Source organism: Coregonus clupeaformis, chromosome 7, assembly GCF_020615455.1.
Source record: "Coregonus clupeaformis isolate EN_2021a chromosome 7, ASM2061545v1, whole genome shotgun sequence".
Classification (NCBI taxonomy): Eukaryota; Metazoa; Chordata; class Actinopteri; order Salmoniformes; family Salmonidae; genus Coregonus; species Coregonus clupeaformis.
In genome coordinates this window covers 58,902,393-58,929,078 of record NC_059198.1, presented here as the reverse complement: position 1 = coordinate 58,929,078, position 26,686 = coordinate 58,902,393, and the positions used below count along the sequence as shown (strand labels likewise).

At 42.8% G+C, this 26,686-nt stretch overlaps 1 protein-coding gene across 2 annotated transcripts in view; it reads right to left on the bottom strand.

The window, feature by feature from the left end:
• The window catches only part of LOC121569833 (uncharacterized protein C18orf63), a 35,937-nt gene that overhangs the window by 4,353 nt on the left and 4,898 nt on the right, over positions 1-26,686 (bottom strand). Inside the window, exons 2-11 of one of the 2 annotated variants that reach the window (XM_041881060.2) lie at positions 23,334-23,471; positions 22,942-23,020; positions 21,196-21,252; positions 20,713-20,824; positions 16,381-16,422; positions 11,571-11,647; positions 10,989-11,098; positions 9,965-10,061; positions 3,459-3,544; positions 2,235-2,421 (exon numbers count right to left, since the gene is read on the bottom strand). In XM_041881060.2, the coding sequence (XP_041736994.2) occupies positions 2,235-2,421; positions 3,459-3,544; positions 9,965-10,061; positions 10,989-11,098; positions 11,571-11,647; positions 16,381-16,422; positions 20,713-20,824; positions 21,196-21,252; positions 22,942-23,020; positions 23,334-23,467 (981 nt within the window). In that variant the 5' untranslated portion in view covers positions 23,468-23,471. The remainder of the gene's footprint in view (positions 1-2,234; positions 2,422-3,458; positions 3,545-9,964; positions 10,062-10,988; positions 11,099-11,570; positions 11,648-16,380; positions 16,423-20,712; positions 20,825-21,195; positions 21,253-22,941; positions 23,021-23,333; positions 23,472-26,686) is intronic. The other variant, XM_041881061.2, reaches the window with a different exon arrangement.

Sequence of the window (26,686 nt, the reverse complement as noted above, 5' to 3'; positions counted from 1 at the left end):
ATATGATGTAATGCCCAGAGTTGCACCAGCTTTGTATACTATAAATGTATGAAATGAATGACTCCATAGAAATGAATGACTCCATAATACCTAAAAACCATATATCACATTACCTAAAATCAAGGTACCCAGTTATTACTATTGTAAAACGGATGATTACCGTGAGTTCAAGTCCTACTTCTTCATTAACTTCTTAATTAAACACTGTAAATACCCACTTGGCACACACTGGTTGAATCAACATTGTTTCCACGTTTTTCAATGAAATTACATTGAATCAACATGGAATAGATGTTGAATTGACGTCTGTGGCCAGTGGGTAGGGTGTTTCAACAAGCACCCACATCATTTGTCAAACTTTAATAACAGAGTCGTGTTCCAGGTCCAGCACAAATAAAACTCTATTCACTTTGACAGCGAGTGCTTCCACCACCACCATCTGTGGGCCATAACAAACCAGGGTCGTATTCACTAGGAACCAAACAGACGCAAAACGGATTGAAACAGGGAGGGACTAACCTGAAGTTGTCCAATATGAATCGTTCGTTTTCATGGCTGTTTTCCATTGCAAAACGTTTTGCTACGGTGTGTGCTAATGAATATGACTCAGGGAGGAGGTTATGACCTAGCTGCTAGTAGAATGCTTCGCCATTGTTTCAACTTGGAAATTCAAGGATTTTCTCTGCCTTGTATTATTCACCCAGATTGTACTAATCTCTTTCTGCTCATTTCTCACATCCTATTGGGAGGACCCAGACATTTATCACCACAGGTCCTTTCTGACAGGATGGGATGAGAAAACTGTCAAACATTAATTTGGATGTTGAGAAATCTTATTTTGTGATGATATATTCTACAGATAAAACTAAAGTGGGAAATATCAACCTATTATTAAAGTAAAATCTTTATCACGAACAGTGTCTCTTTTGTAAAACTTCTAAAAGTTAGAAATCTTGCATGTGTAATTTGAAATACAAGCGAAATATGAGATGCATCAAGTCACAATATAGTACCAGTATGTGCGTCTATGTGTGGAAAATGACATACGTTGTACCAATGACAGTCTGGAGTCCTGTACCTATGCATGTGTCTGTGCGTGGGTTGACTCATAACCCACGGATACCGCAGGCCAGGCGGGTTTAGGGTAATTAAATATTGTGTGGATAAAGGGCGGGTTGAATAAAGAGAAAACAATACCTTAAAAAATTCATAAATGTATCATTCTTGTGCAATTTATATCTATAGCAGGGATGGGCAACTGGCGGCCCCCTTTTGTCAGGGTCTCAACTTACTGTTGAGAGTTAAAATAATAGAATACACGGTGCAATTTCTAAATTTGGTTGTGCATCAGCAGACACTCAATTAGCCCATATCAGCTAAACATTTTTAGAGTGGTAAGTTAGTCTAGCGGCCAGCTATCTAAACTTGTAGTAAGCATGGTCAAACGACTGGGATGGGGCCGATTGATCATCAGTTATCACATAGTCTTCATATTAACTCTTACGAAATTAATCATTTCTTGCATTAAAATGAAAACCTACACCAAATGTAGGCAACATTTTGACTCGGGAACAGGAGTGGAGAAATATGATTTCTTTCTTTCAGTATCTTGAGAGAATGCTAATGCTCAGTTAGATACCATCTGTAGAGGTGCTATATTTATCAGCATCATAAAAGCTGATAGTATTTCAACCACATAAAATATGCATCCAAGCCGAACTGAAATCTTATCAGAAACATGTTGGGTTGTTTTCACAGCTTTCTATTTCCTTACAACAGATCAAATTGCTGAAATTTTGGGGGGGAGTTACTGCATTTTCTCCCGGTCCCTAAAGGTCTTTGCTCCATGAAAGAAGACGACAGAGAAAACTTTACCGATGTCAACTAGATTGAAGCATTCATTCTATCGATTTATGACATTATTCTGGTGAGCAAGGGTTTATTTAGTCTTCTAGGGCAACATATAATGAAAGAAGAGAAGCTGCATGGATCTAATTATAGACAAGTTGACTAACAAATAGCCTACCAAAATGTCCTGCACCCCCTGTCAAAAAATCTTTCCGCCATCTTTGACTGTAGCCTATAGAGCATTTTCTATATTTGCGGGTTAGGGTTGGGTGCGGGCCTCAGATTTTCACTTTATCACATATAGTCGGGCGGTTGTGGATTATTAGCAATTGTGGGCATGTGCGGGTGAACAGCTGACCCGTGCACCACTAGTGTGCACCCTGTACCTGTGCTGAGGCAATGCTGAGCAGGCTGGTGGTGTGGTAGCAGGGCTTGCTGGTCATGCGGGCTGGGAAGCCACAGACAGCCTGCAGGCTCTCCCTAAGGTGGGATAGGAAGGAGCTGAGCGCTCCCTGGAGGTCCACCCTGGGACAGCGCTGCACCGGCTCAGTCCGGATACAGCTCAGAGGGTATCTTAGCACACTAGGTAAAGGTCCAATGCATCTGTTTTTATCTCAGTATCAAATCATTTCTGGGTAACAATTAAGTACCGTACTGTGAATGCTTTCAATTAAAATGGTCAAAAATAAACAAAAACTGCTTCTTAGAAAATAGCAGTTTCTCAAGCAAGATTTTTGCTAGGACTGTCTGGGAGTAGTCTGAGTAGGGATGGGAAAACTAAAAATGAGCTGTTATTGGCAGAGAGGTTTGGAACTCTCTTTCCTATTGGTCTATTGGTCTATTAACCGTTGACTGGTGATGTCACCAGGCAGGCCAAAACTCCATCCCACCTAAACAGGCTGAAATTTCATGCAGCCTTTTCAAACAGCTCTTACACTAAAAGTGCATTATCAACATTTTCACAATTTCACAGTATTATTCCAACCTCATAGTGTGGAAGTATATATAAAACACAGGAAAATCTCATTTTTGACTGCACTGGGCCTTTAAAGAAATGGAACAACTTCACTGTCTGGATTGAACTCACTTTAAATGAGTCATCTGGGATTGGTACATCCATTTGTTTTACTTCTAAATTAATGATGTATAGCCATTGAAGAATATAACTTATAAATGCCTCACAAGCTTAGTTAAACTGTTGTACCCTATCAGAAGCCAAAATATAAGCTTGTTTTACTCCATTATTTGTAACAATGTAATTGCCCCTTTAAGATTACTTGAAATGTTTGCAAAATTTGAATGAATTTAAACAGTGGACACTGACTTGAAGAACACCATATGTGAACCATTTTACACTGTGTTTGTTTTGTTATTTTCTCTCCCGATTTCAATTACTGTTTCATTTTACAGCCTATCAAGGGACAAATGCGGGTTACAAGCAGTTACACATTACAAGAAAACAATAACTGTGGCCTATCGCAATAATAGTTGCATGAGTAGACATAAACGTGACAGTTTTGAGTCAGTGTAACAACATAACAGTCAACAGGTGGGCCAAAGGCAGATGCCTCAGATGGTCCCCAATCCATACCACAGGCTTAAAAGGATACGTGAACAGCCTTTCTCCGACCAGTTTGAAGTATACACTGCAATAAATCACTTCTTCCTCATCAATTTGGGGGAGTCGGTAGCCATACTGAAAAATAAGAAAAAACAAGGAAAGAAGAAGTAGTAAGGACAAATGTGTGTGAGTGTGTATTTTTGTGTGTGTAAGCTAGCAGTGTCAAACAGAGGGGATCAGTAGAAGAGACAGCAAGGGAGATGATTTGTTTGTGACCTGGATGTTAAGCACTCCCCCAGATGTGACAACAGACCAACACCAACACTAACGTGTCGAGCATTATTATCAGCCAGCTGTCCCGTACATATGGTCTATCCACTCTCCACTGAGAGCTCTTATTCAAGGCTGAGATACAATAGTCATACAGCCCTATAATATACTCAATGAATAACACATGTTGGGGAGAGGGCTTTGGCAATGCATGTTTATCATTGGGCATTTTAGGAGCAACAGGACCTTAATTAACAACATGATGGTGTTGACAGTCATACAAAAGTTATACTTAAATCCGAACTGGTTCTCTAGCAAATTAGTAAGATTGTCTCACCCAATGTTCAAGAATGGCCTTTTTCCCTTTATTCAGATTACAACCTCTCACTTTCAGTTATTTGAAAAGGAAATCATCTCCCAAATATCACTATTTCTAAAACAAGCCATAGAAAGTTGGTTGCAATTTCAATTTAATCCTCCAGAAACGACAAAACAAATAATGCAACAAATATTGTGGTTAAACTCAAATATACTAATTGACAAAAAAACTTTTTTTTTTGACAAAATGTTTAAAAAAGGTATAATCTTCGTAAATGATATCATCGGTAGGACTGGTGGAGTTATGTCGCACATGTAGCTAACCAAAACATATGGAAATGTCTGCTCTACCCAAAATTACAACCAAATAATTGCAGCCTTACCGCAAAAATGGAAGAGGAAAGTGGAAGGGTGAGAAAGTAAGGAACTTGTTTGTCGGCCTTGCATTAAAGAACATAATTGGATAAGGAAAACTGTGATAAATAAAAAAGTATATCAGTTTCATTTAAGGACCAAAGGATTGACAGCCGTCCCATATAGATTGCAAAATAGTTGGGAAGAGATTTTTGACGTACCGATCCCATGGCATAGTGTTTATGAACTGATACGCAAAACGACACCGGATTCAAAACTTAGAATCTTTCAATTTAAATTATTATATAAAATTCTTGCTACCAATAGAATGTTATTTATATGGGGGATACAATCTTCCCAGCTCTGCAGATTTTGCTGCGAAGAGACAGAATCATTAGATCATTTGTTTTGGTACTGTCCATTTGTAGCTTGTTTTTGGACACAGGTCCAGGAATGGCTAAAGGATTGCAATATTTAGCTGGAGCTAACCTTGCAGATAGCATTACTGGGTGATCTGAAAAGTCATAGTCAATCGATCAATAACATAATTGTCACACCCGGCCCGGCCCGGCCTGTTCCTGCTCCTCGCACCAAGCCTACGGTGTGCGTCGCCAGCCCGGCCCGGCCTGTTCCTGCCCTTCGCACCAAGCCTACGGTGTGCGTCGCCAGCCCGGTCCGGCCTGTTCCTGCTCCTCGCACCAAGCCTACGGTGTGCGTCGCCAGCCCGGCCCGGCCTGTTCCTGCCACTCACACCAAGCCTACGGTGTGCGTCGCCAGCCCGGTCCGGCCCGTTCCTTCTCCACGCACCAAGGCAGGGGTGCGAGTCGTCAGCCCGGTCCGGCCCGTTCCTGCTCCACGCACCAAGCCAGGGGGTGCGCATCGTCAGCCCGGTCCGGCCCGTTCCTGCTCCACGCACCAAGCCAGGGGTGCGAGTGCGTCCAGCCCGGTCCGGCCCATTCCTGCTCCACGCACCAAGCCAGGGTGCGACGACAGCCCGTCCGCCCGTTCCTGCTCCACGCACCAAGCCAGGGGTGCGCACGTCAGCGGTCCGCCCGTTCTGCTCCACCACCAAGCCAGGTCTCGCGCACCAGCCAGTGGCCGACACCCGGTCCGGCCCGTTCCTGCTCCACGCACCAAGCCAGGGAGTGCGCATCGACAGCCCGGTCCGGCCCGTTCCTGCTCCACGCACTAGCCAGGGTGCGCGTCAGCCGGTCGCCGTGGCCAGAGGGCGCGAGCGCTGCTCCACGCACAAGCCAGGGGTGCGCATCGTCAGGCGGTCCGCCCGTTCCTGCTCCACGCACCAAGCCAGGGGTGCACGTCGTCAGTCCGGCACAACCCGTGCATGGGTCACGGGTGCCTGGTCAGGTACCGTCAGCTGCTCCACACCGGAGCTTAAGCAATCCGCTCCTACGATGTCCAGTCCAGCTCCAGCCAGCGGGACCGGATCAGGGCGCTACGGGGATTATTGGAGGGTGGTGGGGCGAGCCCGGAGCCGGAACCGCCTCCGAGGAGGAATGCCCACCCAGCCCTCCCCTGGTTTGTTTATGTTTAGGCGCGGTCGCAGTCCGCGCCTTTAGGGAAATACTGTCACACCCTGGCTCTGGGGACTCTATATGTTGAGCCAGGGTGTGTATATTCTATGTGTTGTATTTCTGTGTTGGCCAGAGTGGTTCCCAATCAGAGGCAACGAGTGTCAGCTGTTGCTGGTTGTCTCTGATTGGGAGCCATATTTATAGAGGCTGATTTCCCACAATAGTTGTGGGATCTTGTTCCAGTTGGTTTGTTCCTTTTGGTCTGTACCGTAGGACTGCACGTATCGTTTGTTGTTTCGGTTATTGTTTGTATTATCACTAACGATAAATAAACATGTTCGTTCATCACGCTGCGCCTTGGTCTACTCCGTCTAACGATCGTGACAATAATAATACTTTTAGCAAAAATGTTTATTTTCAATTCACAATCTGTAGAAACAATGAGAATAGGAAGGTTCAGAACTTTTGTAAGACATCACAGTACAGTTGAAATATATATAAATAATAATAATAATATAAATAATAATAATATGCCATTTAGCAGACGCTTTTATTCAAAGCGACTTACAGTCATGCGTGCATACATTTTTGTGTATGGGTGGTCCCGGGGATCGAACCCACTACCTTGGCGTTACAAGCGCCGTGCTCTACCAGCTGAGCTACAGAGGACCATATATGGCAAATAGAAATCCTATATAGATGGTGTTAAAAAATAGATGGGAGGTGTTGAATGGAATTGAAGGATGGGACTAATAACAACTAACAACAAACAATAACAAGATAACTAATAATGTAGGCACGCTGTGTCCATAATAAGTGTATGGGTTGTAGGTTGAGAGCTTTTGTGAAAGAGCACAGTTAGAAAGATATGGCATATAGAAGCAAACCGGATGGACATCATGAAAATGATCGGAGAGGTTGAGAGTAGAAGTTCAGGAGAAAAAACAAACAAAATATAATTATTGTAAAATTGACTGTGTCCATAAAATGTAGATAGTAAGTATAAGCTGGAAGTAGAGGCCTAAGCATTGTTGTTCACTAGTTTACTCCAAGTAGGGAAAGGGTGGCGTGGTTGGAAAGTAATAAAGGGGAATATATACAGTGGGGAAAAAAAGTATTTAGTCAGCCACCAATTGTGCAAGTTCTCCCACTTAAAAAGATGAGAGAGGGCCTGTCATTTTCATCATAGGTACACGTCAACTATGACAGACAAATTGAGAAAAAAAAATCCAGAAAATCACATTGTAGGATTTTTAATGAATTTATTTGCAAATTATGGTGGAAAATAAGTATTTGGTCACCTACAAACAAGCAAGATTTCTGTCTCTCACAGACCTGTAACTTCTTCTTTAAGAGGCTCCTCTGTCCTCCACTCGTTACCTGTATTAATGGCACCTGTTTGAACTTGTTATCAGTATAAAAGACACCTGTCCACAACCTCAAACAGTCACACTCCAAACTCCACTATGGCCAAGACCAAAGAGCTGTCAAAGGACACCAGAAACAAAATTGTAGACCTGCACCAGGCTGGGAAGACTGAATCTGCAATAGGTAAGCAGCTTGGTTTGAAGAAATCAACTGTGGGAGCAATTATTAGAAATGGAAGACATACAAGACCACTGATAATCTCCTCGATCTGGGGCTCCACGCAAGATCTCACCCCGGTGGGGTCAAAATGATCACAAGAACGGTGAGCAAAAATCCCAGAACCACACGGGGGACCCTAGTGAATGACCTGCAGAGAGCTGGGACCAAAGTTACAAAGCCTACCATCAGTAACACACTACGCGCCAGGGACTCAAATCCCTGCAGTGCAAGACGAGTCCCCCCTGCTTAAGCCAGTACATGTCCAGGCCCCGTCTGAAGTTTGCTAGTGCATTTGGATGATCCAGAAGAGGATTGGGAGAATGTCATATGGTCAGATGAAACCAAAATAGAACTTTTTGGTAAAAACTCAACTTCGTCGTGTTTGGAGGACAAAGAATGCTGAGTTGCATCCAAAGAACACCATACCTACTGTGAAGCATGGGGGTGGAAACATCATGCTTTGGGGCTGTTTTTCTGCAAAGGGACCAGGACAACTGATCCGTGTAAAGGAAAGAATGAATAGGGCCATGTATCGTGAGATTTTGAGTGAAAACCTCCTTCCATCAGCAAGGCCATTGAAGATGAAACGTGGCTGGGTCTTTCAGCATGACAATGATCCCAAACACACCGCCCGGCAACTGAAGGAGTGGCTTCGTAAGAAGCATTTCAAGGTCCTGGAGTGGCCTAGCCAGTCTCCAGATCTCAACCCCATAGAAAATCTTTGGAGGGAGTTGAAAGTCCGTGTTGCCCAGCAACAGCCCTAAAACATCACTGCTCTAGAGGAGATCTGCACAGAGGAATGGGCCAAAATACCAGCAACAGTGTGTGAAAACCTTGTGAAGACTTACAGAAAACGTTTGACCTGTGTCATTGCCAACAAAGGGTATATAACAAAGTATTGAGAAACTTTTATTATTGACCAAATGCTTATTTTCCACCATAATTTGCAAATAAATTCATTAAAAATCCTACAATGTGATTTTCTGGATTTTTTTTTCCTCATTTTGTCTGTCATAGTTGACGTGTACCTATGATGAAAATTACAGGCCTCTCTCATCTTTTTTAAGTGGGAGAACTTGCACAGTTGGTGACTGACTAAATACTTTTTTCCCCACTGTATATATATATATTTTTAAAGGATATGTATGTGTATGTATGTATGTATGTATGTATGTGTGTGTATATGTGTATGTATATGTGTATATATATATATATATATATATATATATATGTATGTGTATATGTATGTGTATGTGTATGTATGTATATGTATGTATACATATATATATATATATATAAAACATGGGGGATTGGAAGTGATGCAGACAATTACATTGATGGAAGTTACAATCTATCTGCAATATTAAGCTGATCTACCCTCAAAAAATTAAATATATATATATATATATATATATATATATATATATATATATATTATTATTTTTTTTTTAAACAACAACATGATGGTGGAGTAAACTGTTAGGCAGCGTGGGTGTGAAATCTGCTGGTTTGTTTCCAGCCAACGTTAGTGAGTCATACCGTTATTCTGACAGGCCAAGTCCACACACACTCACACGCATACAGGCACACACAAGCACACACACTCCGCCAGGCCAAGTCCATGTTTAGTTGCTGACAGATGTTGACAGACCACCGTCAAGTTTGCAAATAGTCCGGGTAGCCATGATTAGCTGTTCAGGAGTCTTATGGCTTGAGTGTAGAAGCCTTTTGGACCTAGACTTGGCGCTCCGGTACCGCTTGCCGTGCGGTAGCAGGGAGAACAGTCTATGACTAGGGTGGCTGGAGTCTTTGATAATTTGTAGGGCCTTCCTCTGACACCGCCTGGTATAGAGGTCCTGGATGGCAGGAAGCTTGGCCCCAGTGATGTACTGGGCCGTACGCACTACCCTCTGTAGTGCCTTGCGGTCGGAGGCCGAGCAGTTGCTATACCAGGCGGTGATGCAACCAGTCAGGATGCTCTCGATTGTGCAGCTGTATAACTTTTTGAGGATCTGAGGACCCATGCCACATTTTCTCAGTCTCCTGAGGGGGAATAGGCTTTGTCGTGCCCTCTTCACGAATGTCTTGGTGTGTTTGGACCATGATAGTTTGTTGGTGATGTGGACACCAAAGAACTTGAAGCCTAGCCAATTAGGTGACCTATTAGTGAATAAGTCTGATTTTACAGTGACACATGGTTCACTACAGTCAGCTTGACCCAACCTGGAATCACAACCTTTAACTAGGGCACAGAGCTTTTCCTAGTCAGGTAACGTGGTCAGGAAAAACTCGTAGTTATGACTCGTAGAGATGTCTCTTTCATGGCAGCTTTATGCAGCCCTTATGAAGGGTAGTTAATGTGAAGTGTAACTTACCTAGCCTGGTCTCAGATCGGTTTGTGCTGTCTTGCCAACTCCTATAGCCATTGTCATGACAGTGACCATAGCAGTTGGCATGACAGCACAAACAGATGTGGGACCAGGCTGTAACCTACCAGACTGCTCCAGTGATTCTGGATGTCAGCGTAGCACTGGAAGGGGCTCTCGGCGGGCATCCGGTGACTGATGCTGACAATCTGACCCCTTTTCATGCTACACACAACACAGACGGAAGCTATATATCAAGTGTACCTATAACATATCAGTGAAGACATACAATATTGACAGGTTGTACAGATGTCGGATCTTAATTTGGATCTTAATTTGTCAAATCTTAATTTGAGCCAGTTTGCTACAGCAGGAAAATAATCCTGCAGCAACAGGACATTTGAATTATTATGTGATTATAATTCATGGACATTTTTGTTGGTGTTGATACATTTATCGTAAGGGAAAATCAAGTCTGACATTTCAAAGTGGAAATTACAAACTTTAGAAGCCTTTTTAAACCTCAAATTAATATCCTAAACCTATACCTTCTATTTTATTCAGGTTTGGGCTCAATTCCATTTTAATTCAGTAAATTCAGGAGGTAAACTGAAATTGCTAAATGTATGTTCACTTCCTGAATTGACTGAATTGAAATGGAATTGAGCCCAACCCTGATTTTGATGTTCTTATGTTTTATGTTATTCTCTGTTCATACATAAGAATTCAAGTTCTCTGGCATATCAACAATTCAATCCAACCTGTCATCGCAATGTTCTTTTTCTCCATTTATTCCATTCCAGCCATTACAATGATCCTGTCCTCCTATAGCTCCTCCCACCATCCTCCACTGGTTTACAGTGTCTTTTTTTTCAAATTCCTGCCTGTGTGCACGTACGTGTGTACAAACCGCTGCCTGTGTGCTCGTAACACTTGTTATTATGAATACTGAAATAATCTGCATGGTGCTTGCAACGCTAGGGTTGTGGGTTCGATTCCCACAGGGGACCAGTATGAAAAAAGTATGAAAATGTATGCACTCTACTGTAAGTCGCTGTGGATAAAAGCGTCGACCAAAATGTGATGACGTGACTGCTGTGAAATTGCTGAGTCTACCTTTAAAAGGAAAATAAAACATGTCAAAGTGCTGACCTTGGCAGAATGTAACACCAGTTGCTGGACATTGAGAAGGTCTGGATAACAGCATCTGGCTGGCTATGGAAGTTCCTCAGGACCATGGGAGGGATGTCAAAGTCCGCCAACTAAAAGTCAACCATAAAATCCTTAAAAAATACATGTTACTGAGTACAACTAGAGATAACTAATGAGAATTTAAATAGAAGGCTCTGAGAACAAATGATTATAATGACAACCTGATGAATGGTTAAGGTAAAAATACTTGATGAAGGTGTGTAGTTTGTTATTGTCTGTCTGGCAGTGTGATGCATGGTACAATACATTGTGTTGGGGGAGAATTGCCAGTGAATAGGCCCTTGTTAGGTTTGGTTCTTCTAACGTACTGTTTTAGCAGTGTTCTATGGAAGATCAGACAGTGAGACCACTGCTTTTATTTTTACAGCATTGTGTGTGTGTGTGTGTGTGTGTGTGTGTGTGTGTGTGTGTGTGTGTGTGTGTGTGTGTGTGTGTGTGTGTGTTGCGTGCGTACGTGTGCGTGTGTGTGAGTGAGTGAGTGAGTGAGTACGTAGGGGTGTTTTGACTGGCTGCTGGGCTCACCCTGGTTGGAGGGAGTCGGACAGTGTTGGCCTCCACACTGACACACAGCTGGCTCTCATTGGCACTCAGCTCCATCACTGGCAATGGAAACATTGAACCTTGTCATTCTGTTGGATTAGAGGCTGGTAACACTTCATTTTAAAGTGGCCTAAATACCCCTAAAAAAAATTCTATATAATTCCGTCAAATACATCTGTACAGGGGTGAATACCAACATCTTTCTACTCAAGTTGATTTTTCACTTAGTCATGCCATGTCAATGTCAGGTGGAAGTTTATATGTACAGTACAGTCCTGTACAGTCCTCACCATATGTATTTGGACATTAAAGCTACAGCCCAGCAATTTGAATTTGAGATCAAATCAATTCAAATTGTATTTGTCACATGCGCCGAATACAACAGGTGTAGACCTTACCATGAAATGCTGACTTACAAGCCCTTAACCAACAATGCAGTTCAATAAATAAAGTTAAGAAAATATTTACTTAATAAACTAAAGTAAAAATAAAAATAAAAAGTAACACAATAAAATAACAATAACGAGGCTATATACAGGGGGTACCTGTACAGAGTCAATGTGCGGGGGTACAGGTTAGTCGAGGTAATTTGTACATGTAGGTAGGGGTAAAGTGACTATGCATAGATAATAAACAGCGAGTAGCAGCAGTGTAAAAACAAAAGGGGGGTGTCAATGTAAATAGTCCAGGTGGCCATTTGATTAATTGTTCAGCAGTCTTATGGCTTGGGGGTAGAAGCTGTTAAGGAGCCTTTTGGACCTAGGCTTGGCGCTCCGGTACTGCTTGCCGTGCGGTAGCAGAGAGAACAGTCTATGGCTTGGGTGACTGGAGTCTTTGACCATTTTCTGGGCCTTTCTCTGACACCGCCTAGTATATAGGTCCTGGATTGCAGGAAGTTTGGCCCCAGTGATATACTGGGCCGTACGCACTACCCTCTGTAGCGCCTTACGGTCGGATGCCGAACAGTTGCCATACCAGGCGATGATGCAACCGGTCAGGATGCTCTCGATGGTGCAGCTGTATAACCTTTTGAGGATCTGGGGACCCGTGCTAAATCTTTTCAGTCTCCTGAGGGGGAAAAGGTGTTGTCGTGCCCTCTCCACCACTGTTTGGTGTGTTTGGACCATGATAGTTTGTTGGTGATGTGGACACAAAGGAACTTGATACTCTCGACCCGCTCCACTACAGTCGCGTCGATGTTAATGGGGGCCTGTTCGGCCCTCCTTTTCCTGTAGTCCACGATCAGCTCCTTTGTCTTGCTCACATTGAGGGAGAGGTTGTTATCCTGGCACCACACTGCCAGGTCTCTGACCTCCTCCCTATAGGCTGTCTCACTGTTGTCGGTGATCAGGCCTACCACTGTTGTGTCGTCAGCAAATGTAATGATGGTGTTGGAGTCGTACTTGGCCACGCAGTCGTGGGTGAACAGGGAGTACAGGAGGGGACTAAGCACGCACCCCTGAGGGGCCCCAGTGTTGAGGATCAGCGTGGCAGACGTGTTGTTGCCTACCCTTAACACCTGGGGGCGGCCCATCAGGAAGTGACAAGATAGTACAGAATGTCACCTTTTATTTAAGGGAAATTGTATTAAATATCTGTTTGACCATTTAGACATAAAAGTGCTTTATATATCTAGTCCCCCAAGTATTTGGACAAATTGACTTATAGTGTATTGAAGTAGTCTGAAATTAGTAGACTAAGTAGTCTTACTAAGTATATTGAACAAAAATATAAATGCAACATATAACAATTCAAAGATTTTACTGAATTACAGTTCATATAAGGAAATCAGTCAATTTAAATAAATAAATTAGGCCCTAATCTATGGATTTCACATGACTTGGTCACAGATACCTTAAAAAAAAGGTAGAGGTGTGGATCAGACACCCAGTCAGTATCTGGTGTGACCACCATTTGCCTCATGCAGCGCGACACATGTTGTCCCACTCCTCTTTAATGGCTGTGCGAAGTTGCTGGATATTGGCGGGAACTGGAACAAGCTGTCGTACACGTCAATCCAGAGCATCCCAAACATGCTCAATGGGTGACATGTCTGGTGAGTATGCAGGCCATGGAAGAACTGGGACATTTTCAACTTTGTTTCAGAACATTAAATTATCTGACAATAGCTCTGGTTGACATTCCTGCAGTCAGCATGCTAATTGCACGCGCCCTCAAAACTTGAGACATCTGTGGCATTGTCTTGTGTGTCAAAACTGCACATTTTAGAGTGGCCTTTTATTGTCCCCAGCACAAGGTGCACCTGTGTAATGATCATGCTGTTTAATCAGCTTCTTGATATGCCACACCTGTCAGGTCAATGGATTATCTTGGCAAAAGAGAAATGCTCACAAACAGGGATGTAAACAAATCTGTGCACAACATTTGAGAGAAATCATGAATAATGATGAGTATAAAAGTTACAGAGGCTACAACAACAGATGCTAACCACTCACCATGACCAAAAACTGGTGATACATGGTGAGGACTATTTAAATTGACTACAGTGGGGAGAACAAGTATTTGATACACTGCCGATTTTGCAGGTTTTCCAACTTACAAAGCATGTAGAGGTCTGTAATTTTTATCATAGGTACACTTCAACTGTGAGAGACGGAATCTAAAACAAAAATCCAGAAAATCACATTGTATGATTTTTAAGTAATTAATTTGCATTTTATTGCATGACATAAGTATTTGATACATCAGAAAAGCAAAACTTAATATTTGGTACAGAAATCTTTGTTTGCAATTACAGAGATCATACGTTTCCTGTAGGTCTTGACCAGGTTTGCACACACTGCAGCAGGGATTTTGGCCCACTCCTCCATACAGACCTTCTCCAGATCCTTCAGGTTTCGGGGCTGTCACTGGGCAATACGGACTTTCAGCTCCCTCCAAAGATGTTCTATTGGGTTCAGGTCTGGAGACTGGCTAGGCCACTCCAGGACCTTGAGATGCTTCTTACGGAGCCACTCCTTAGTTGCCCTGGCTGTGTGTTTTGGGTCGTTGTCATGCTGGAAGACCCAGCCATGACCCATCTTCAATGCTCTTACTGAGGGAAGGAGGTTGTTGGCCAAGATCTCGCGATACATGGCCCCATCCATCCTCCCCTCAATACGGTGCAGTCCTCCTGTCCCCTTTGCAGAAAAGCATCCCCAAAGAATGATGTTTCCACCTCCATGCTTCACGGTTGGGATGGTGTTCTTGGGGTTGTACTCATCATTCTTCTTCCTCCAAACACGGCGAGTGGAGTTTAGACCAAAAAGTTATATTTTTGTCTCATCAGACCACATGACCTTCTCCCATTCCTCCTCTGGATCATCCAGATGGTCATTGGCAAACTTCAGATGGGCCTGGACATGCGCTGGCTTGAGCAGGGGGACCTTGCGAGTGCTGCAGGATTTTAATCCATGACGGCGTAGTGTGTTACTAATGGTTTTCTTTGAGACTGTGGTCCCAGCTCTCTTCAGGTCATTGACCAGGTCCTGCCGTGTAGTTCTGGGCTGATCCCTCACCTTCCTCATGATCATTGATGCCCCACGAGGTGAGATCTTGCATGGAGCCCCTCGTCATCTTGAACTTCTTCCATTTTCTAATAATTGCGCCAACAGTTGTTGCCTTCTCACCAAGCTGCTTGCCTATTGTCCTGTAGCCCATCCCAGCCTTGTGCAGGTCTACAATTTTATCCCTGATGTCCTTGTTCGCTGCTCTGGCACCCCAATGGTGGAACAAGCTCCCTCACGACGCCAGGACAGCGGAGTCACTCACCACCTTCCGGAGACATTTGAAACCCCACCTCTTTAAGGAATACCTGGGATAGGATAAAGTAATCCTTCTACACCCCTCCCCCAAAAAAAAAAAAAAAAAAAGAAAAGAAAATTCAAATAAAAAAAAATATATAGAAAGAAAAAAAAAAAGAACAAAAGAAATATAAAAAAATAAGATTAGCACAAAATTACAAATATTTATAAAAAATATATATATATATTGTCAATTGGTTATCCCAATGGCTATAAGGTAAATGCACCAATTTGTAAGTCGCTCTGGATAAGAGCGTCTGCTAAATGACGTAAATGTAATGTAAATGTCCTTACACAGCTCTATGGTCTTGGCCATTGTGGAGATGTTGGAGTCTGTTTGATTGAGTGTGTGGACAGGTGTCTTTTATACAGGTAACGAGTTCAAACAGGTGCAGTTAATACAGGTAATGAGTGGAGAACAGGAGGGCTTCTTAAAGAAAAACTAACAGGTCTGTGAGAGCCGGAATTCTTACTGGTTGGTAGGTGATCAAATACTTATATCATGCAATAAAATGCAAATTAATTACTTAAAAATCATACAATGTGATTTTCTGGATTTTTGTTTTAGATTCCGTCTCTCACAGTTGAAGTGTACCTATTATAAAAATTACAGACCTCTACATGCTTTGTAAGTAGGAAAACCTGCAAAATCGGCAGTGTTTCAAATACTTGTTCTCCCCACTGTATGTCCTAAGATTTGTCATTTACTGAGCAATTAACAATAACTCAGAATTAAGCCTAATGCATTTGGTTATAGCAACTAGAATTGTTATTATAGCCTTTCCACTATAGGAAACCTTAAACCCAGAGCCATATATAGTATAGTGACCTCTATATCTCTATATATGGCTCTGCGTATACCACTGTGGTTCGAGAGCTAAAGGTTAAAGGTTGTGAGAAATAGCATAAATAGCTCAAATAATTTCTAAACCAATGTTGTAAAGGATACTGAAAGTGTAACAGGTGATCATTCACACTCAAACACCTACCAATGGCATTGAGCTTCCCCGAATCAGCCAGAAAATCCCTCCCTAGAAAGTGAACAAGATCAACAGACATGGTTAAGTAATCAAACATAGAGTAGTGTTGTTGCAGTACAATATAGTTGGATTAGTACTAGTCATCTATTGATCAGTGTGTGTCTCTCTCTCTGTGTGTGTGTTCGTGTGTGTGTGCGCGTGCGTGTGAGACGTGTGTGTCTCTCTCTCTGTGTGTGTGTGTATGTGCGCGCATGCATACGTGTGTGTGTACGTGTGTGTCATTCTGGCAGCCATGAAGGACTAGATAAAAAAGAATACAGTTGGCAAGGAAGGTCACGTTTAGCACGGAACGAACTCCAAGTCGAAGGACAGTCTGTCCTTTGCCCGGTCTGCTATCATAAGACCTGGACACGCTCATGTAAAACATAAAGGATTTGGAGGACATCAGATACATTTTCTCTCCTCTTGGCCAGGCTCTTGAGATGGTGTTATAAAAAAATCAACTTAATTTATTTATAGATTATGGGGGCTGGGGGGCTTGTGAGAGATGCAACGGCAGTAATGATGCAGCATTAACGATAACATTACTGTAGTTGTCTAAGCAGCACTGTTCTCATAGTCGTAATCTAAATAAGTGCCAGACAGGCTGTTCATGGATCCCATCCATCTACTCATTCAAGGGTTTTTCTTTATTTTTACTATTTTCTACATTGTAGAATAATAGTGAAGACATCAAAACTATGAAATAACACATATGGAATCATGTAGTAACCAAAAAAGCGTTAAACAAATCAAAATATATTTTATATTTGAGATTCTTCAAATAGCCACCCTTTGCCTTGATGACAGCTTTGCACACTCTTGGCATTCTCTCAACCAGCTTCATGAGGTAGTCACCTGGAATGCATTTCAATTAACAGGTGTGCCTTCTTAAAAGTTCATTTGTGGAAATTCTTTCCCTCTTAATGCGTTTGAGCCAATCAGTTGTGTTGTGACAAGGTAGTGGGGGGTATACAGAAGATAGCCCTATTTGGTTAAAGACCAAGTCCATATTATGGCAAGAACAGCTCAAATAAGCAAAGAGAAACGACAGTCCATCATTACTTTAAGACATGAAGGTCAGTCAATACGGAACATTTCAAGAACTTTGAAAGTTTCTTCAAGTGCAGTTGCAAAAACCATCAAGCGCTATGATGAAACTGGCTCTCATGAGGACCGCCATAGGAAAGGAAGACCCAGAATTACCTCTGCTGCAGAGGATAAGTTCATTAGAGTTACCAGCCTCAGAAATTGCAGCCCAAATATATGCTTCACAGAGTTCAAGTAACAGACACATATCAATATCAACTGTTCAGAGGGGACTGTGTGAATCAGGCCTTCATGGTCGAATTGCTGCAAAGAAACCACTACTAAAGGACACCAATAAGAAGAAGTGACCTGCTTGGGCCAAGAAACACGACCAATGGACATTAGACTAGTGGAAATTTGTCCTTTGGTCTGGAGTCCAAATTTGAGATTTTTGGTTCCAACCGCCGTGTCTTTGTGAGACGCAGTGTGGGTGAACGGATGATCTCCGCATGTGTATTTCCCACCGTAAAGCATGGAGGAGGAGGTGTTATGGTGTGGGGGTGCTTTGCTGGTGACACTGTCTGTGATTTATTTCGAATTCAAGGCACACTTAACCAGCATGGCTACCACAGCATTCTGCAGCGATACACCATCCCATCTGGTTTGGGCTTAGTGGGACTATCATTTGTTTTTCAACAGGACAATGACCCAACACACCTCCAGGCTGTATAAGGGCTATTTTACCAAGAAGAGTGACGGAGTACTGCATCAGATGACCTGGCCTCCACAATCCCCCGACCTCAACCCAACTGAGATGGTTTGAGATGAGTCGGACGGCAGAGTGAAGGAAAAGCAGCCAACAAGTGCTTAGCATATGTGGGAACTCCTTCAAGAATGTTGGAAAAGCATTCCCGGTGAAGCTGGTTGAGAGAATGCCAAGAGTGTGCAAAGCTGTCATTAAGGCAAAGGGTGGCTATTTGAAGAATCTCAAATATAAAATATATTTTGATTTGTTTAACGCTTTTTTGGTTACTACAGTGAGGGAAAAAAAGTATTTGATCCCCTGCTGATTTTGTACGTTTGCCCACTGACAAAGACATGATCAGTCTATAATTTTAATGGTAGGTTTATTTGAACAGTGAGAGACAGAATGACAACAACAACATTCAGAAAAACGCATGTCAAAAATGTTATAAATGTATTTGCATTTTAATGAGGGAAATAAGTATTTGACCCCTCTGCAAAACATGACTTAGTACTTGGTGGCAAAACCCTTGTTGGCAACCACAGAGGTCAGACGTTTCTTGTAGTTGGCCACCAGGTTTGCACACATCTCAGCAGATCTTCTCCAAGTCATTAAGGTTTCGATGCTGACGTTTGGCAACTCGAACCTTCAGCACCCTCCACAGATGTTCTATGGGATTAAGGTCTGGAGACTGGCTAGGCCACTCCAGGACCTTAATTTGCCTCTTCTTGAGCCACTCCTTTGTTGCCTTGGCCGTGTGTTTTGGGTCATTGTCATGCTGGAATACCCATCCACGACCCATTTTCAATGCCCTGGCTGAGGGAAGGAGGTTCTCACCAAAGATTTGACGGTACATGGCCCCGTCCATCGTCCCTTTGATCCGGTGAAGTTGTCCTGTCCCCTTAGCAGAAAAACATCCCCAAAGCATAATGTTTCCACCTCCATGTTTGACGGTGGGGATGGTGTTCTTGGGGTCATAGGCAGCATTCCTCCTCCTCCAAACACGGCGAGTTGAGTTGATGCCAAAGAGCTCCATTTTGGTCTCATCTGACCACAACACTTTCACCCAGTTATCCTCTGAATCATTCAGATGTTCATTGGCAAACTTCAGACGGGCCTGTATATGTGCTTTCTTGAGCAGGGGGACCTTGCGGGCGCTGCAAGATTTCAGTCCTTCACGGCGTAGTGTGTTACCAATTGTTTTCTTGGTGACTATGGTCCCAGCTGCCTTGAGATCATTGATAAGATCCTCCCGTGTAGTTCTGGGCTGATTCCTCACTGTTCTCATGATCATTGCAACTCCACGAGGTGAGATCTTGCATGGAGCCCCAGGCCGTGGGAGATTGACAGTTCTTTTGTGTTTCGTCCATTTGCAAAATAATCGCACCAACTGTTGTCACCTTCTCACCAAGCTGCTTGACGATGGTCTTGTAGCCCATTCCAGCCTTGTGTAGGTCTACAATCTTGTCCCTGACATCCTCTTTGGTCTTGGCCATGGTGGAGAGTTTGGAATCTGATTGATTGATTGCTTCTGTGGACAGGTGTCCTTTATACAGGTAACAAGCTGAGATTAGGAGCACTCCCTTTAAGAGTGTGCTCCTAATCTCAGCTCGTTACCTGTATAAAAGACACCTGGGAGCCAGAAATCTTTCTGATTGAGAGGGGGTCAAATACTTATTTCCCTCATTGACATGCGTTTCTCCGGATTTTTTAGTTGTTATTCTGTCTCTCACTGTTCAAATAAACCTACCATTAAAATTATAGACTGATAATATATTTGTCAGTGGGCAAACGTACAAAATCAGCAGGGGATCAAATACTTTTTTCCCTCACTGTACATGATTCCATATGTGTTATTTCATTGTTTTGATGTATTCACTATTATTCTACAATGTAGAAAATAGTAACAATTAAGAAAAACCCTTGAATGAGTAGGTGTGTCCAAACTTTTGAGTGGTACTGTATGTGTGCGTGTGTGTGTGAATCAAATACTCAATGTCATATAAAATAGGCCCAAGGTGAAGGTAATGGAGGGTGGCGTAACATATTTGCAGAGTCACTGCGATTATAGATATGCCTTCTCAACAGGACTGCGATTAAACAGTGACCTTTGCAACCGTCTAGCGAAATCACTTCCAACTAGAAACAGAATTCCAGGAAAGACAGGGAAAGGGCCCCTGTTCGGAAATAATTCAATGTTATCAGGCCCAAGAGAATGGGACCTGTAACAGTCTATTAACTATCCGCTTTTCTTACTTTGTAAATGACAAACGCTTTAATTTGATGATGAGCCATAAAAAGGGCAATGGAAAATACCATGGATTAGGGAAATTCCGGCAGCCATGATGGATGAGTTCAAAACAATACAATTTAGAAAGAAGGCCTCATCGATCTCCTCTCCTAGATAAAACAGACAGGTGGTAGGCTAACTACTGTATATCATAATAACTAGCCAATAACAATATTACTAACATAAAACAGTGCCATTATATTAATTCCATATTCCTATATACAGTACTAGTACAAACCAGCAATAAGGAACTGTCCGACTTTGTTCCAGTTTGGAGCCAGCCTGCTGGTCAAGGAGTAGGACAGACAGGTCTGCAGAATACCAGGGAGAACCCTCTGAGGAGAGCCCATCTGCCCAAACACAACACAGAGAGACTACATGTAACTTAACTGACTAGACATCATCCACCTGTCTATGATACTGCATTCTATATCAGTGATTCTCAACCAGGGGACCAATTACTGAAGTGAGCATTTAAGGGGTCACAGGAAAAGCCGGGCAAGACCTCACAAGTAGAAAATAACAGCAGTAAGAACAAAATATCTCACATTTCATGAAAAACAACTGTTTGACATACAATGATATTTAAAACGTGGATGTGGATAATGAATGTAAAACTAACATACTCATAAAACATTTATCTGAATTGGTTTCTAAACTTGGTCAAAATTGCAGAAGTAATGAGTGAGAGTGAATGACAACTAGGCCAGCCCAAGCTTACCTGCAGACTGTGTCGTTGTACATAAGCTTGTACTATTCCTCTCTTAAAAAAGGGAATCTGTTAGGGGGAAAAGTTTGAATTCAATAATATGAAACAAACAATTATTTGGTCAAACAAGGGATCATTGAGTCTTCTGCTGACACACTCGGTTAAAGGGAAGATTGTTAAACAACTGCAACACAGTCAATGATTCACCAGAACTGTGTGTGGAGCACTAGTGAAAGCAAATGGAGTGCTGGAGCAGATGCACAATGTAGATTACATGTTTACATGCAGGGGTTAATCATGCAGATTTTCCAGTTAGGAAGTTATTGGTGTTTCACAAATAGAAAACCATTCATTGTTTTTGTTTGAAATTAAGATTAAAATATGGAGAACCTGTTGTTTCTATGTTTTTGTAAAGCAGCTCAAACCATTATACGCAGCTTAAAATGATACTACATTTGGACAATTATAATATTGTTTTTGTTTTTCTATTATTTTGGCTACAATCCAGAAGGGGTGAAAAAAATGACAGTGTTTGGATTGCAGACCAACCATTTTGGGTTGCATGCAACATGCCTCTGCAGGAGACGTGCAGGCACGCAGACACATAAGTTACACTCACTCACACATCACACGCACACACATTTCTCATTTTCTCACGCACTATTAACCTCTTTACATCATCCATTTAAACCAGAGACAGTATTTCAGTGGATGAATTAATAAATGAAAGAGTACCCGTTTATGTCGCATTATGCTACCCATTCCATATAAGATTATTAAACACTACAATTTAATTGAGTTACAATGATAGATTAGAGAGAGAAGCCGATTGTGTAATCGTGCAATGTGAAACGGGGTAAATCCCTCCTCAAAATCCATAGAAAATCCAGGGTTGTGTTCATTAGGGCATGCAACGGAAACTGCCTTCAAACTTTTTGCAACTGAAATCGACAATGAGCGTTTGTTATTTGACAAGTCCAGGAAGTCCTTTCCCGTTTCAGTCCATTGGCTTCCATTTGGTGCCTAATGAACACAACCCATATATCTCCCTCTAAGAAAAACAAACAATTTCCTATGATTGGAGAGTCGTGACAAAGCCTCCCTTGCGTGCACACCTTGTTGGTGTCATGTTACATGGCATGTGAAGGTGGTGTTTTACTCACTGTGCTCTTACATAACCTCCAACAATTGGTAAACAAGCCAGATCAAAGGCTCCAATGACCTGATTTAGTGCAGTCATTGGTAATCATACTAATGAAAGTGTATGAGACAAAGTATACAGGGGAACTACTGACAATACTGAGTAAAATACATTTCACACAATTCATAAATGCATGATTTTCAACTGATTGTTTCAAAAAGTGTATCATCATCTTACTAAAATATTTGCAGGAGAAAAAGTATTGTGTTGGCTTGTTGCCACAAGTACATTTTGCCAAACGTTAACCAGAAGTAAAATTTTGTGTAATTTGGTCAGCTGCCTGATTAACTTCTGTGTTCAAACGTGTTAGAAATTGAGTGTTCCGGCAAAGTCTTCACCCTCGCAAATGGAAACTCACAGCCAAAGCACCACCTTCACCCAATCCTGATATGTCCAAATAACCAGACATGAAAACCTAAAAACCGGAACTAATGTTGCTCGGATATCACACATCCCATTCAGTCCTGGCAGATTCACTCGGTCTACACGCAGAATTTGCCCACGGGAGATTAGTATGTTTCATGGACTATTAAATACGGACTTGAGTGCAGACTTACCGCCATCACCATTGTGATCTCCGAGAAGCACCCCAATACCGGAGAGGCAATGATGTCTGCATACAATAACAACAGCTCCCTGAAAGTGAATATAGGAAAGTTAATTCAATTGGTCTGCTTATTAACCTGAGAACAGCAACAATGCACTTTAATAAAAATGTAAAAAGTCGATTTTAAACTAGAGAAGAACTGTGCAACCTTTTTGCACCTCAAAGGTTTTCATAATTCATTCAAAAACAACCTGAGTTTCTTACAGAAAGATAAATACATTACCATTGGGTTAAGAAGAGATTGGGCATTTTGAACTTTGCCTCCTTTAATTCATCAATCAAAAAATAAGAACCTGTATTTATTCAAGCAACCTCCAAGCAAACTCTGAGCAGCTGTCTCACCTGCATGTTTTCACCTGCTTGTTTCTCACTTCTCCGTCATCAGACTGCAAGGACAGGGTGACACAGCACAGCTTCCTCAGGTCAGGGAGAATTAGAAAGAACAGGGACTGCTCTCCACCTCCAGCTCCACTCATCCTGCTGAAAGACAGAAATAGAATTGAAAGGGTCTTTGGCTGTGTCAAGCAATGAAACATTGCTCTGTTGGTACAGAGAGTCCTATGTTCTTTTCATTGTGCTCAAGGCTTCCAATAACTGTGGAATTGATGCCTTTGCAGGCATCATGAGTGTACAGCTCTCTTACATTAACATGCAAGTGATATTGCAGTGTAGGGTGTAGCAGCTAGTGCGCCACACACAGTGCTGGTGACAATCACGTGTGTTTAAAAATGAACCTACCTATGAACAACCAAAACATAAACATGGAGTTGTAGCTAGCTAGCTAGCTAGGTCCTTTTTTTGTTGTTGTTATGAATCATAAGGTGTTAAAGCAAGTTGTAGAGCAGGTGTCCTCAAACTTTTTTGGGCTGGGGTCCCCTTTTGTGATCGCAAATTCATCAGTGACCCCCTCATAATCAGAACACAACTCGAGTTTGATAAAAATAGCATACAAGGAGTTTTACTCTGACATCGGCAGTGCATGGCCGGACGAACCAAGTCTCAGGCCCTGGGAAGGAACACTTTAAAGGCTTGGCGTCGGAGATAACATTTTGCATATTTCAAGCTATTTTGATTGCAATTCTACACATTTTGTCATGGGGCACAGAGATTTTTTTGTTGTTGCAGCTTTAAAGGACGCCACCAGAGGGCAATGCCACCCCTATTTCGACGTAATTCCTGTTCTAGAGCAGAAATGTAGAGTAGAGTAGTCTTTATTATCACCAAGGGGCAATTCATTTTGCAGCACGTAGTAAAAACACATGAACATTATTGTAATGTTTGTTTATGTGTCAATTAATCCCATTAGGGATGAGTTGCCAATTGGCGATTTGACACAAAAATCAAATTTCATTCATTCAAAAATAAATCATTAATTGAACACATGACAATAAATATACACCAAAACAATATATACAGCAATATGTACACAACTACCAGTAATACTAGAGCTTATTGAGAAAGCTGATAGCTGCTGGCATGGAGGAGAGTTTAATCCTATTCGTTTATTTGGTCGATTAAGTTCCACCTCTGAAGAATGACTTATACATGATACTTATACATATTCACGAATTGGGGGTGGGAAGGAACGCGAAGGAACGCGGAGTGGAGAAACATCAACAAATAGGGCACTGACAGCTGTCAGTGTAGCTAACTAGCATGCTAACCTTATCTATCTATCTAGTTAGCTTGCTAACCTTATCTAGCCAGCTAATGTTATCGGTTGTAAAAAACAAACAATACTACACTGTATTCAAAAGATTAGTCAGCTGGCTAGGCTATGGCTGGTTCTGGAGCTGGATTTGTTATAAAGATTTAGGGAAAACTTCACCACAGATGGAAACCAGTATCTTTGACTTCGCCATCTATTATCTCCAAAGTTTTGGCATTTTCCATAGATTGCGGTCGCGAATCCTCCATAGAAATAGTAATAAGATGAAGCTCCGGTAATATGGATAACTATTGAAAGGTTTAGAGACATGTGTTTTTCTACATTGTAATGGACACGGTGCCACCTTTGGTAGGTAGGCTGCTGGCAGACTTCGGCTGTGGTACAGCAAAGCCAAATCAGCCCTTGCTCATGGTTATCACAGAGGATGTGAAATGGTAGGTTCCAATGACTTTGCTCATGATGCACGTCGCAAATGACACCTAACAACATCCTGAGCGCATCAGACTTGAAACGCCAATACAAATGTAACAACAGCACACCAAAATAGGTAAACAAGTTCCTTGAATTTTATTTTGCGGGGGCCTTTTCATTACAGGACAGACACTTGTGGTTCTATATCGTGGAGTTCCGCCCCATAGGGGAGCTCTGCTCCTATTAGTTTACCCCGCTGCCTAGGCAGCAAATAGCCTGAGACAAAATTATGCACACACCTGCAGCCAATAGGTGTACAGGTGTCCCTATAAGAGGGGACGCTTCCCCTCAATCAGCCTCCCATTATCTTCAACGACTGGACTGGACTGAAGAAGCCAAGAAGAGACGAAGACTCAGGACGAAGATATCGCCGTCGATTTTCCAGATCATCGACGTCGTCCGAGATGAGCACACCTGGAGATTTTCGACCCCCTAAAGCTCTTTTCAGAGCTCAATGTCGCTGTTCCGCCATGGCGACTGCTGACCCCCACGACTTATGTTTTGTGTGCTTAGGGTCACAGCACGCTAGGGACCGCCTCATTAATCCCCCACTATGCGCCAGCTGCGCCCTCCTTTCCTTGAAAGAGAGGAAGCAGCGATGGGCATTTTTCAGGGAGGATATTCCTCTGGAGGATGTGCTCAGTGTTAGCCTCAGCTTCTGAGGCATCATCTGAGGGCGCTGACTCAGGAGATGACAGGGATATTGGGAAAGAGATGGAGATTCCTTTGGAACAATCCGTCTCAATGACCCAAATATTCAAGACCCCCTTTCCTTTGGAAAGCGAGAGGTCATGTTCATCCCTGGGCGATGACGACACGGGCTCTGAGAGTTCAGCAGCCCTGTCTTACGCCGTAGCCTCTCTGCGCTTGGATTTTCCGGGACTCATTGAGAGGGCTGCCAAACGTCTTGAGATTAAGCTGCCTCCCATTCCCTCCAGATTGGAAGGGAAGCTCCAGCCATGCCATCTCTTAGTAAGTACGTTGAGGGCTCATGGGAGGCACCCTTGGCGGCGCGTTCGCCGGCCAAGGCGTACCTCACATTCACCACAGTGGAAGGGAGACAGCAGGGCTTCTCTAAGGGAATCCCCAGGCTCGAGAGCGCCATGGCTGCGTATCTCGTGCCGGGTTCGAGTCCCTGGCCCTCATCCAAGAAAGCCACCTTGCCTACGCAGAAGGACCGATTCACTGGTTGAGAAGTCCTTCGTGTTGGGAGCCCAAGCTGTAGCAGCAGCAAATAATATTGCCCTCCTCGTGGCCTCTCTGTCCCGTTTAACCACGGGTAAGACTGAGCTCACGAGAGAGGAGGTGGAAGAGGCGTCCAGAATTTCTGCCGCTATTCTCCACCTGACACAAGCATCGGCTGTCTGTGCGGGGAGGTCCATGGCCACTTCGGTGGTCACGGAACGACACCTGTGGCTGTCCATGACGGCCATGAAGGAGGCCGATAGAGCGTCGCTCTTGAACGCCCTCATCTCTGACGATGGCCTTTTTAGGGTCGCCGTCAAGGATGTGTCGGAGCGTTTCATGAAGTTGGACGAGGAGAGGAAGCAGCTCG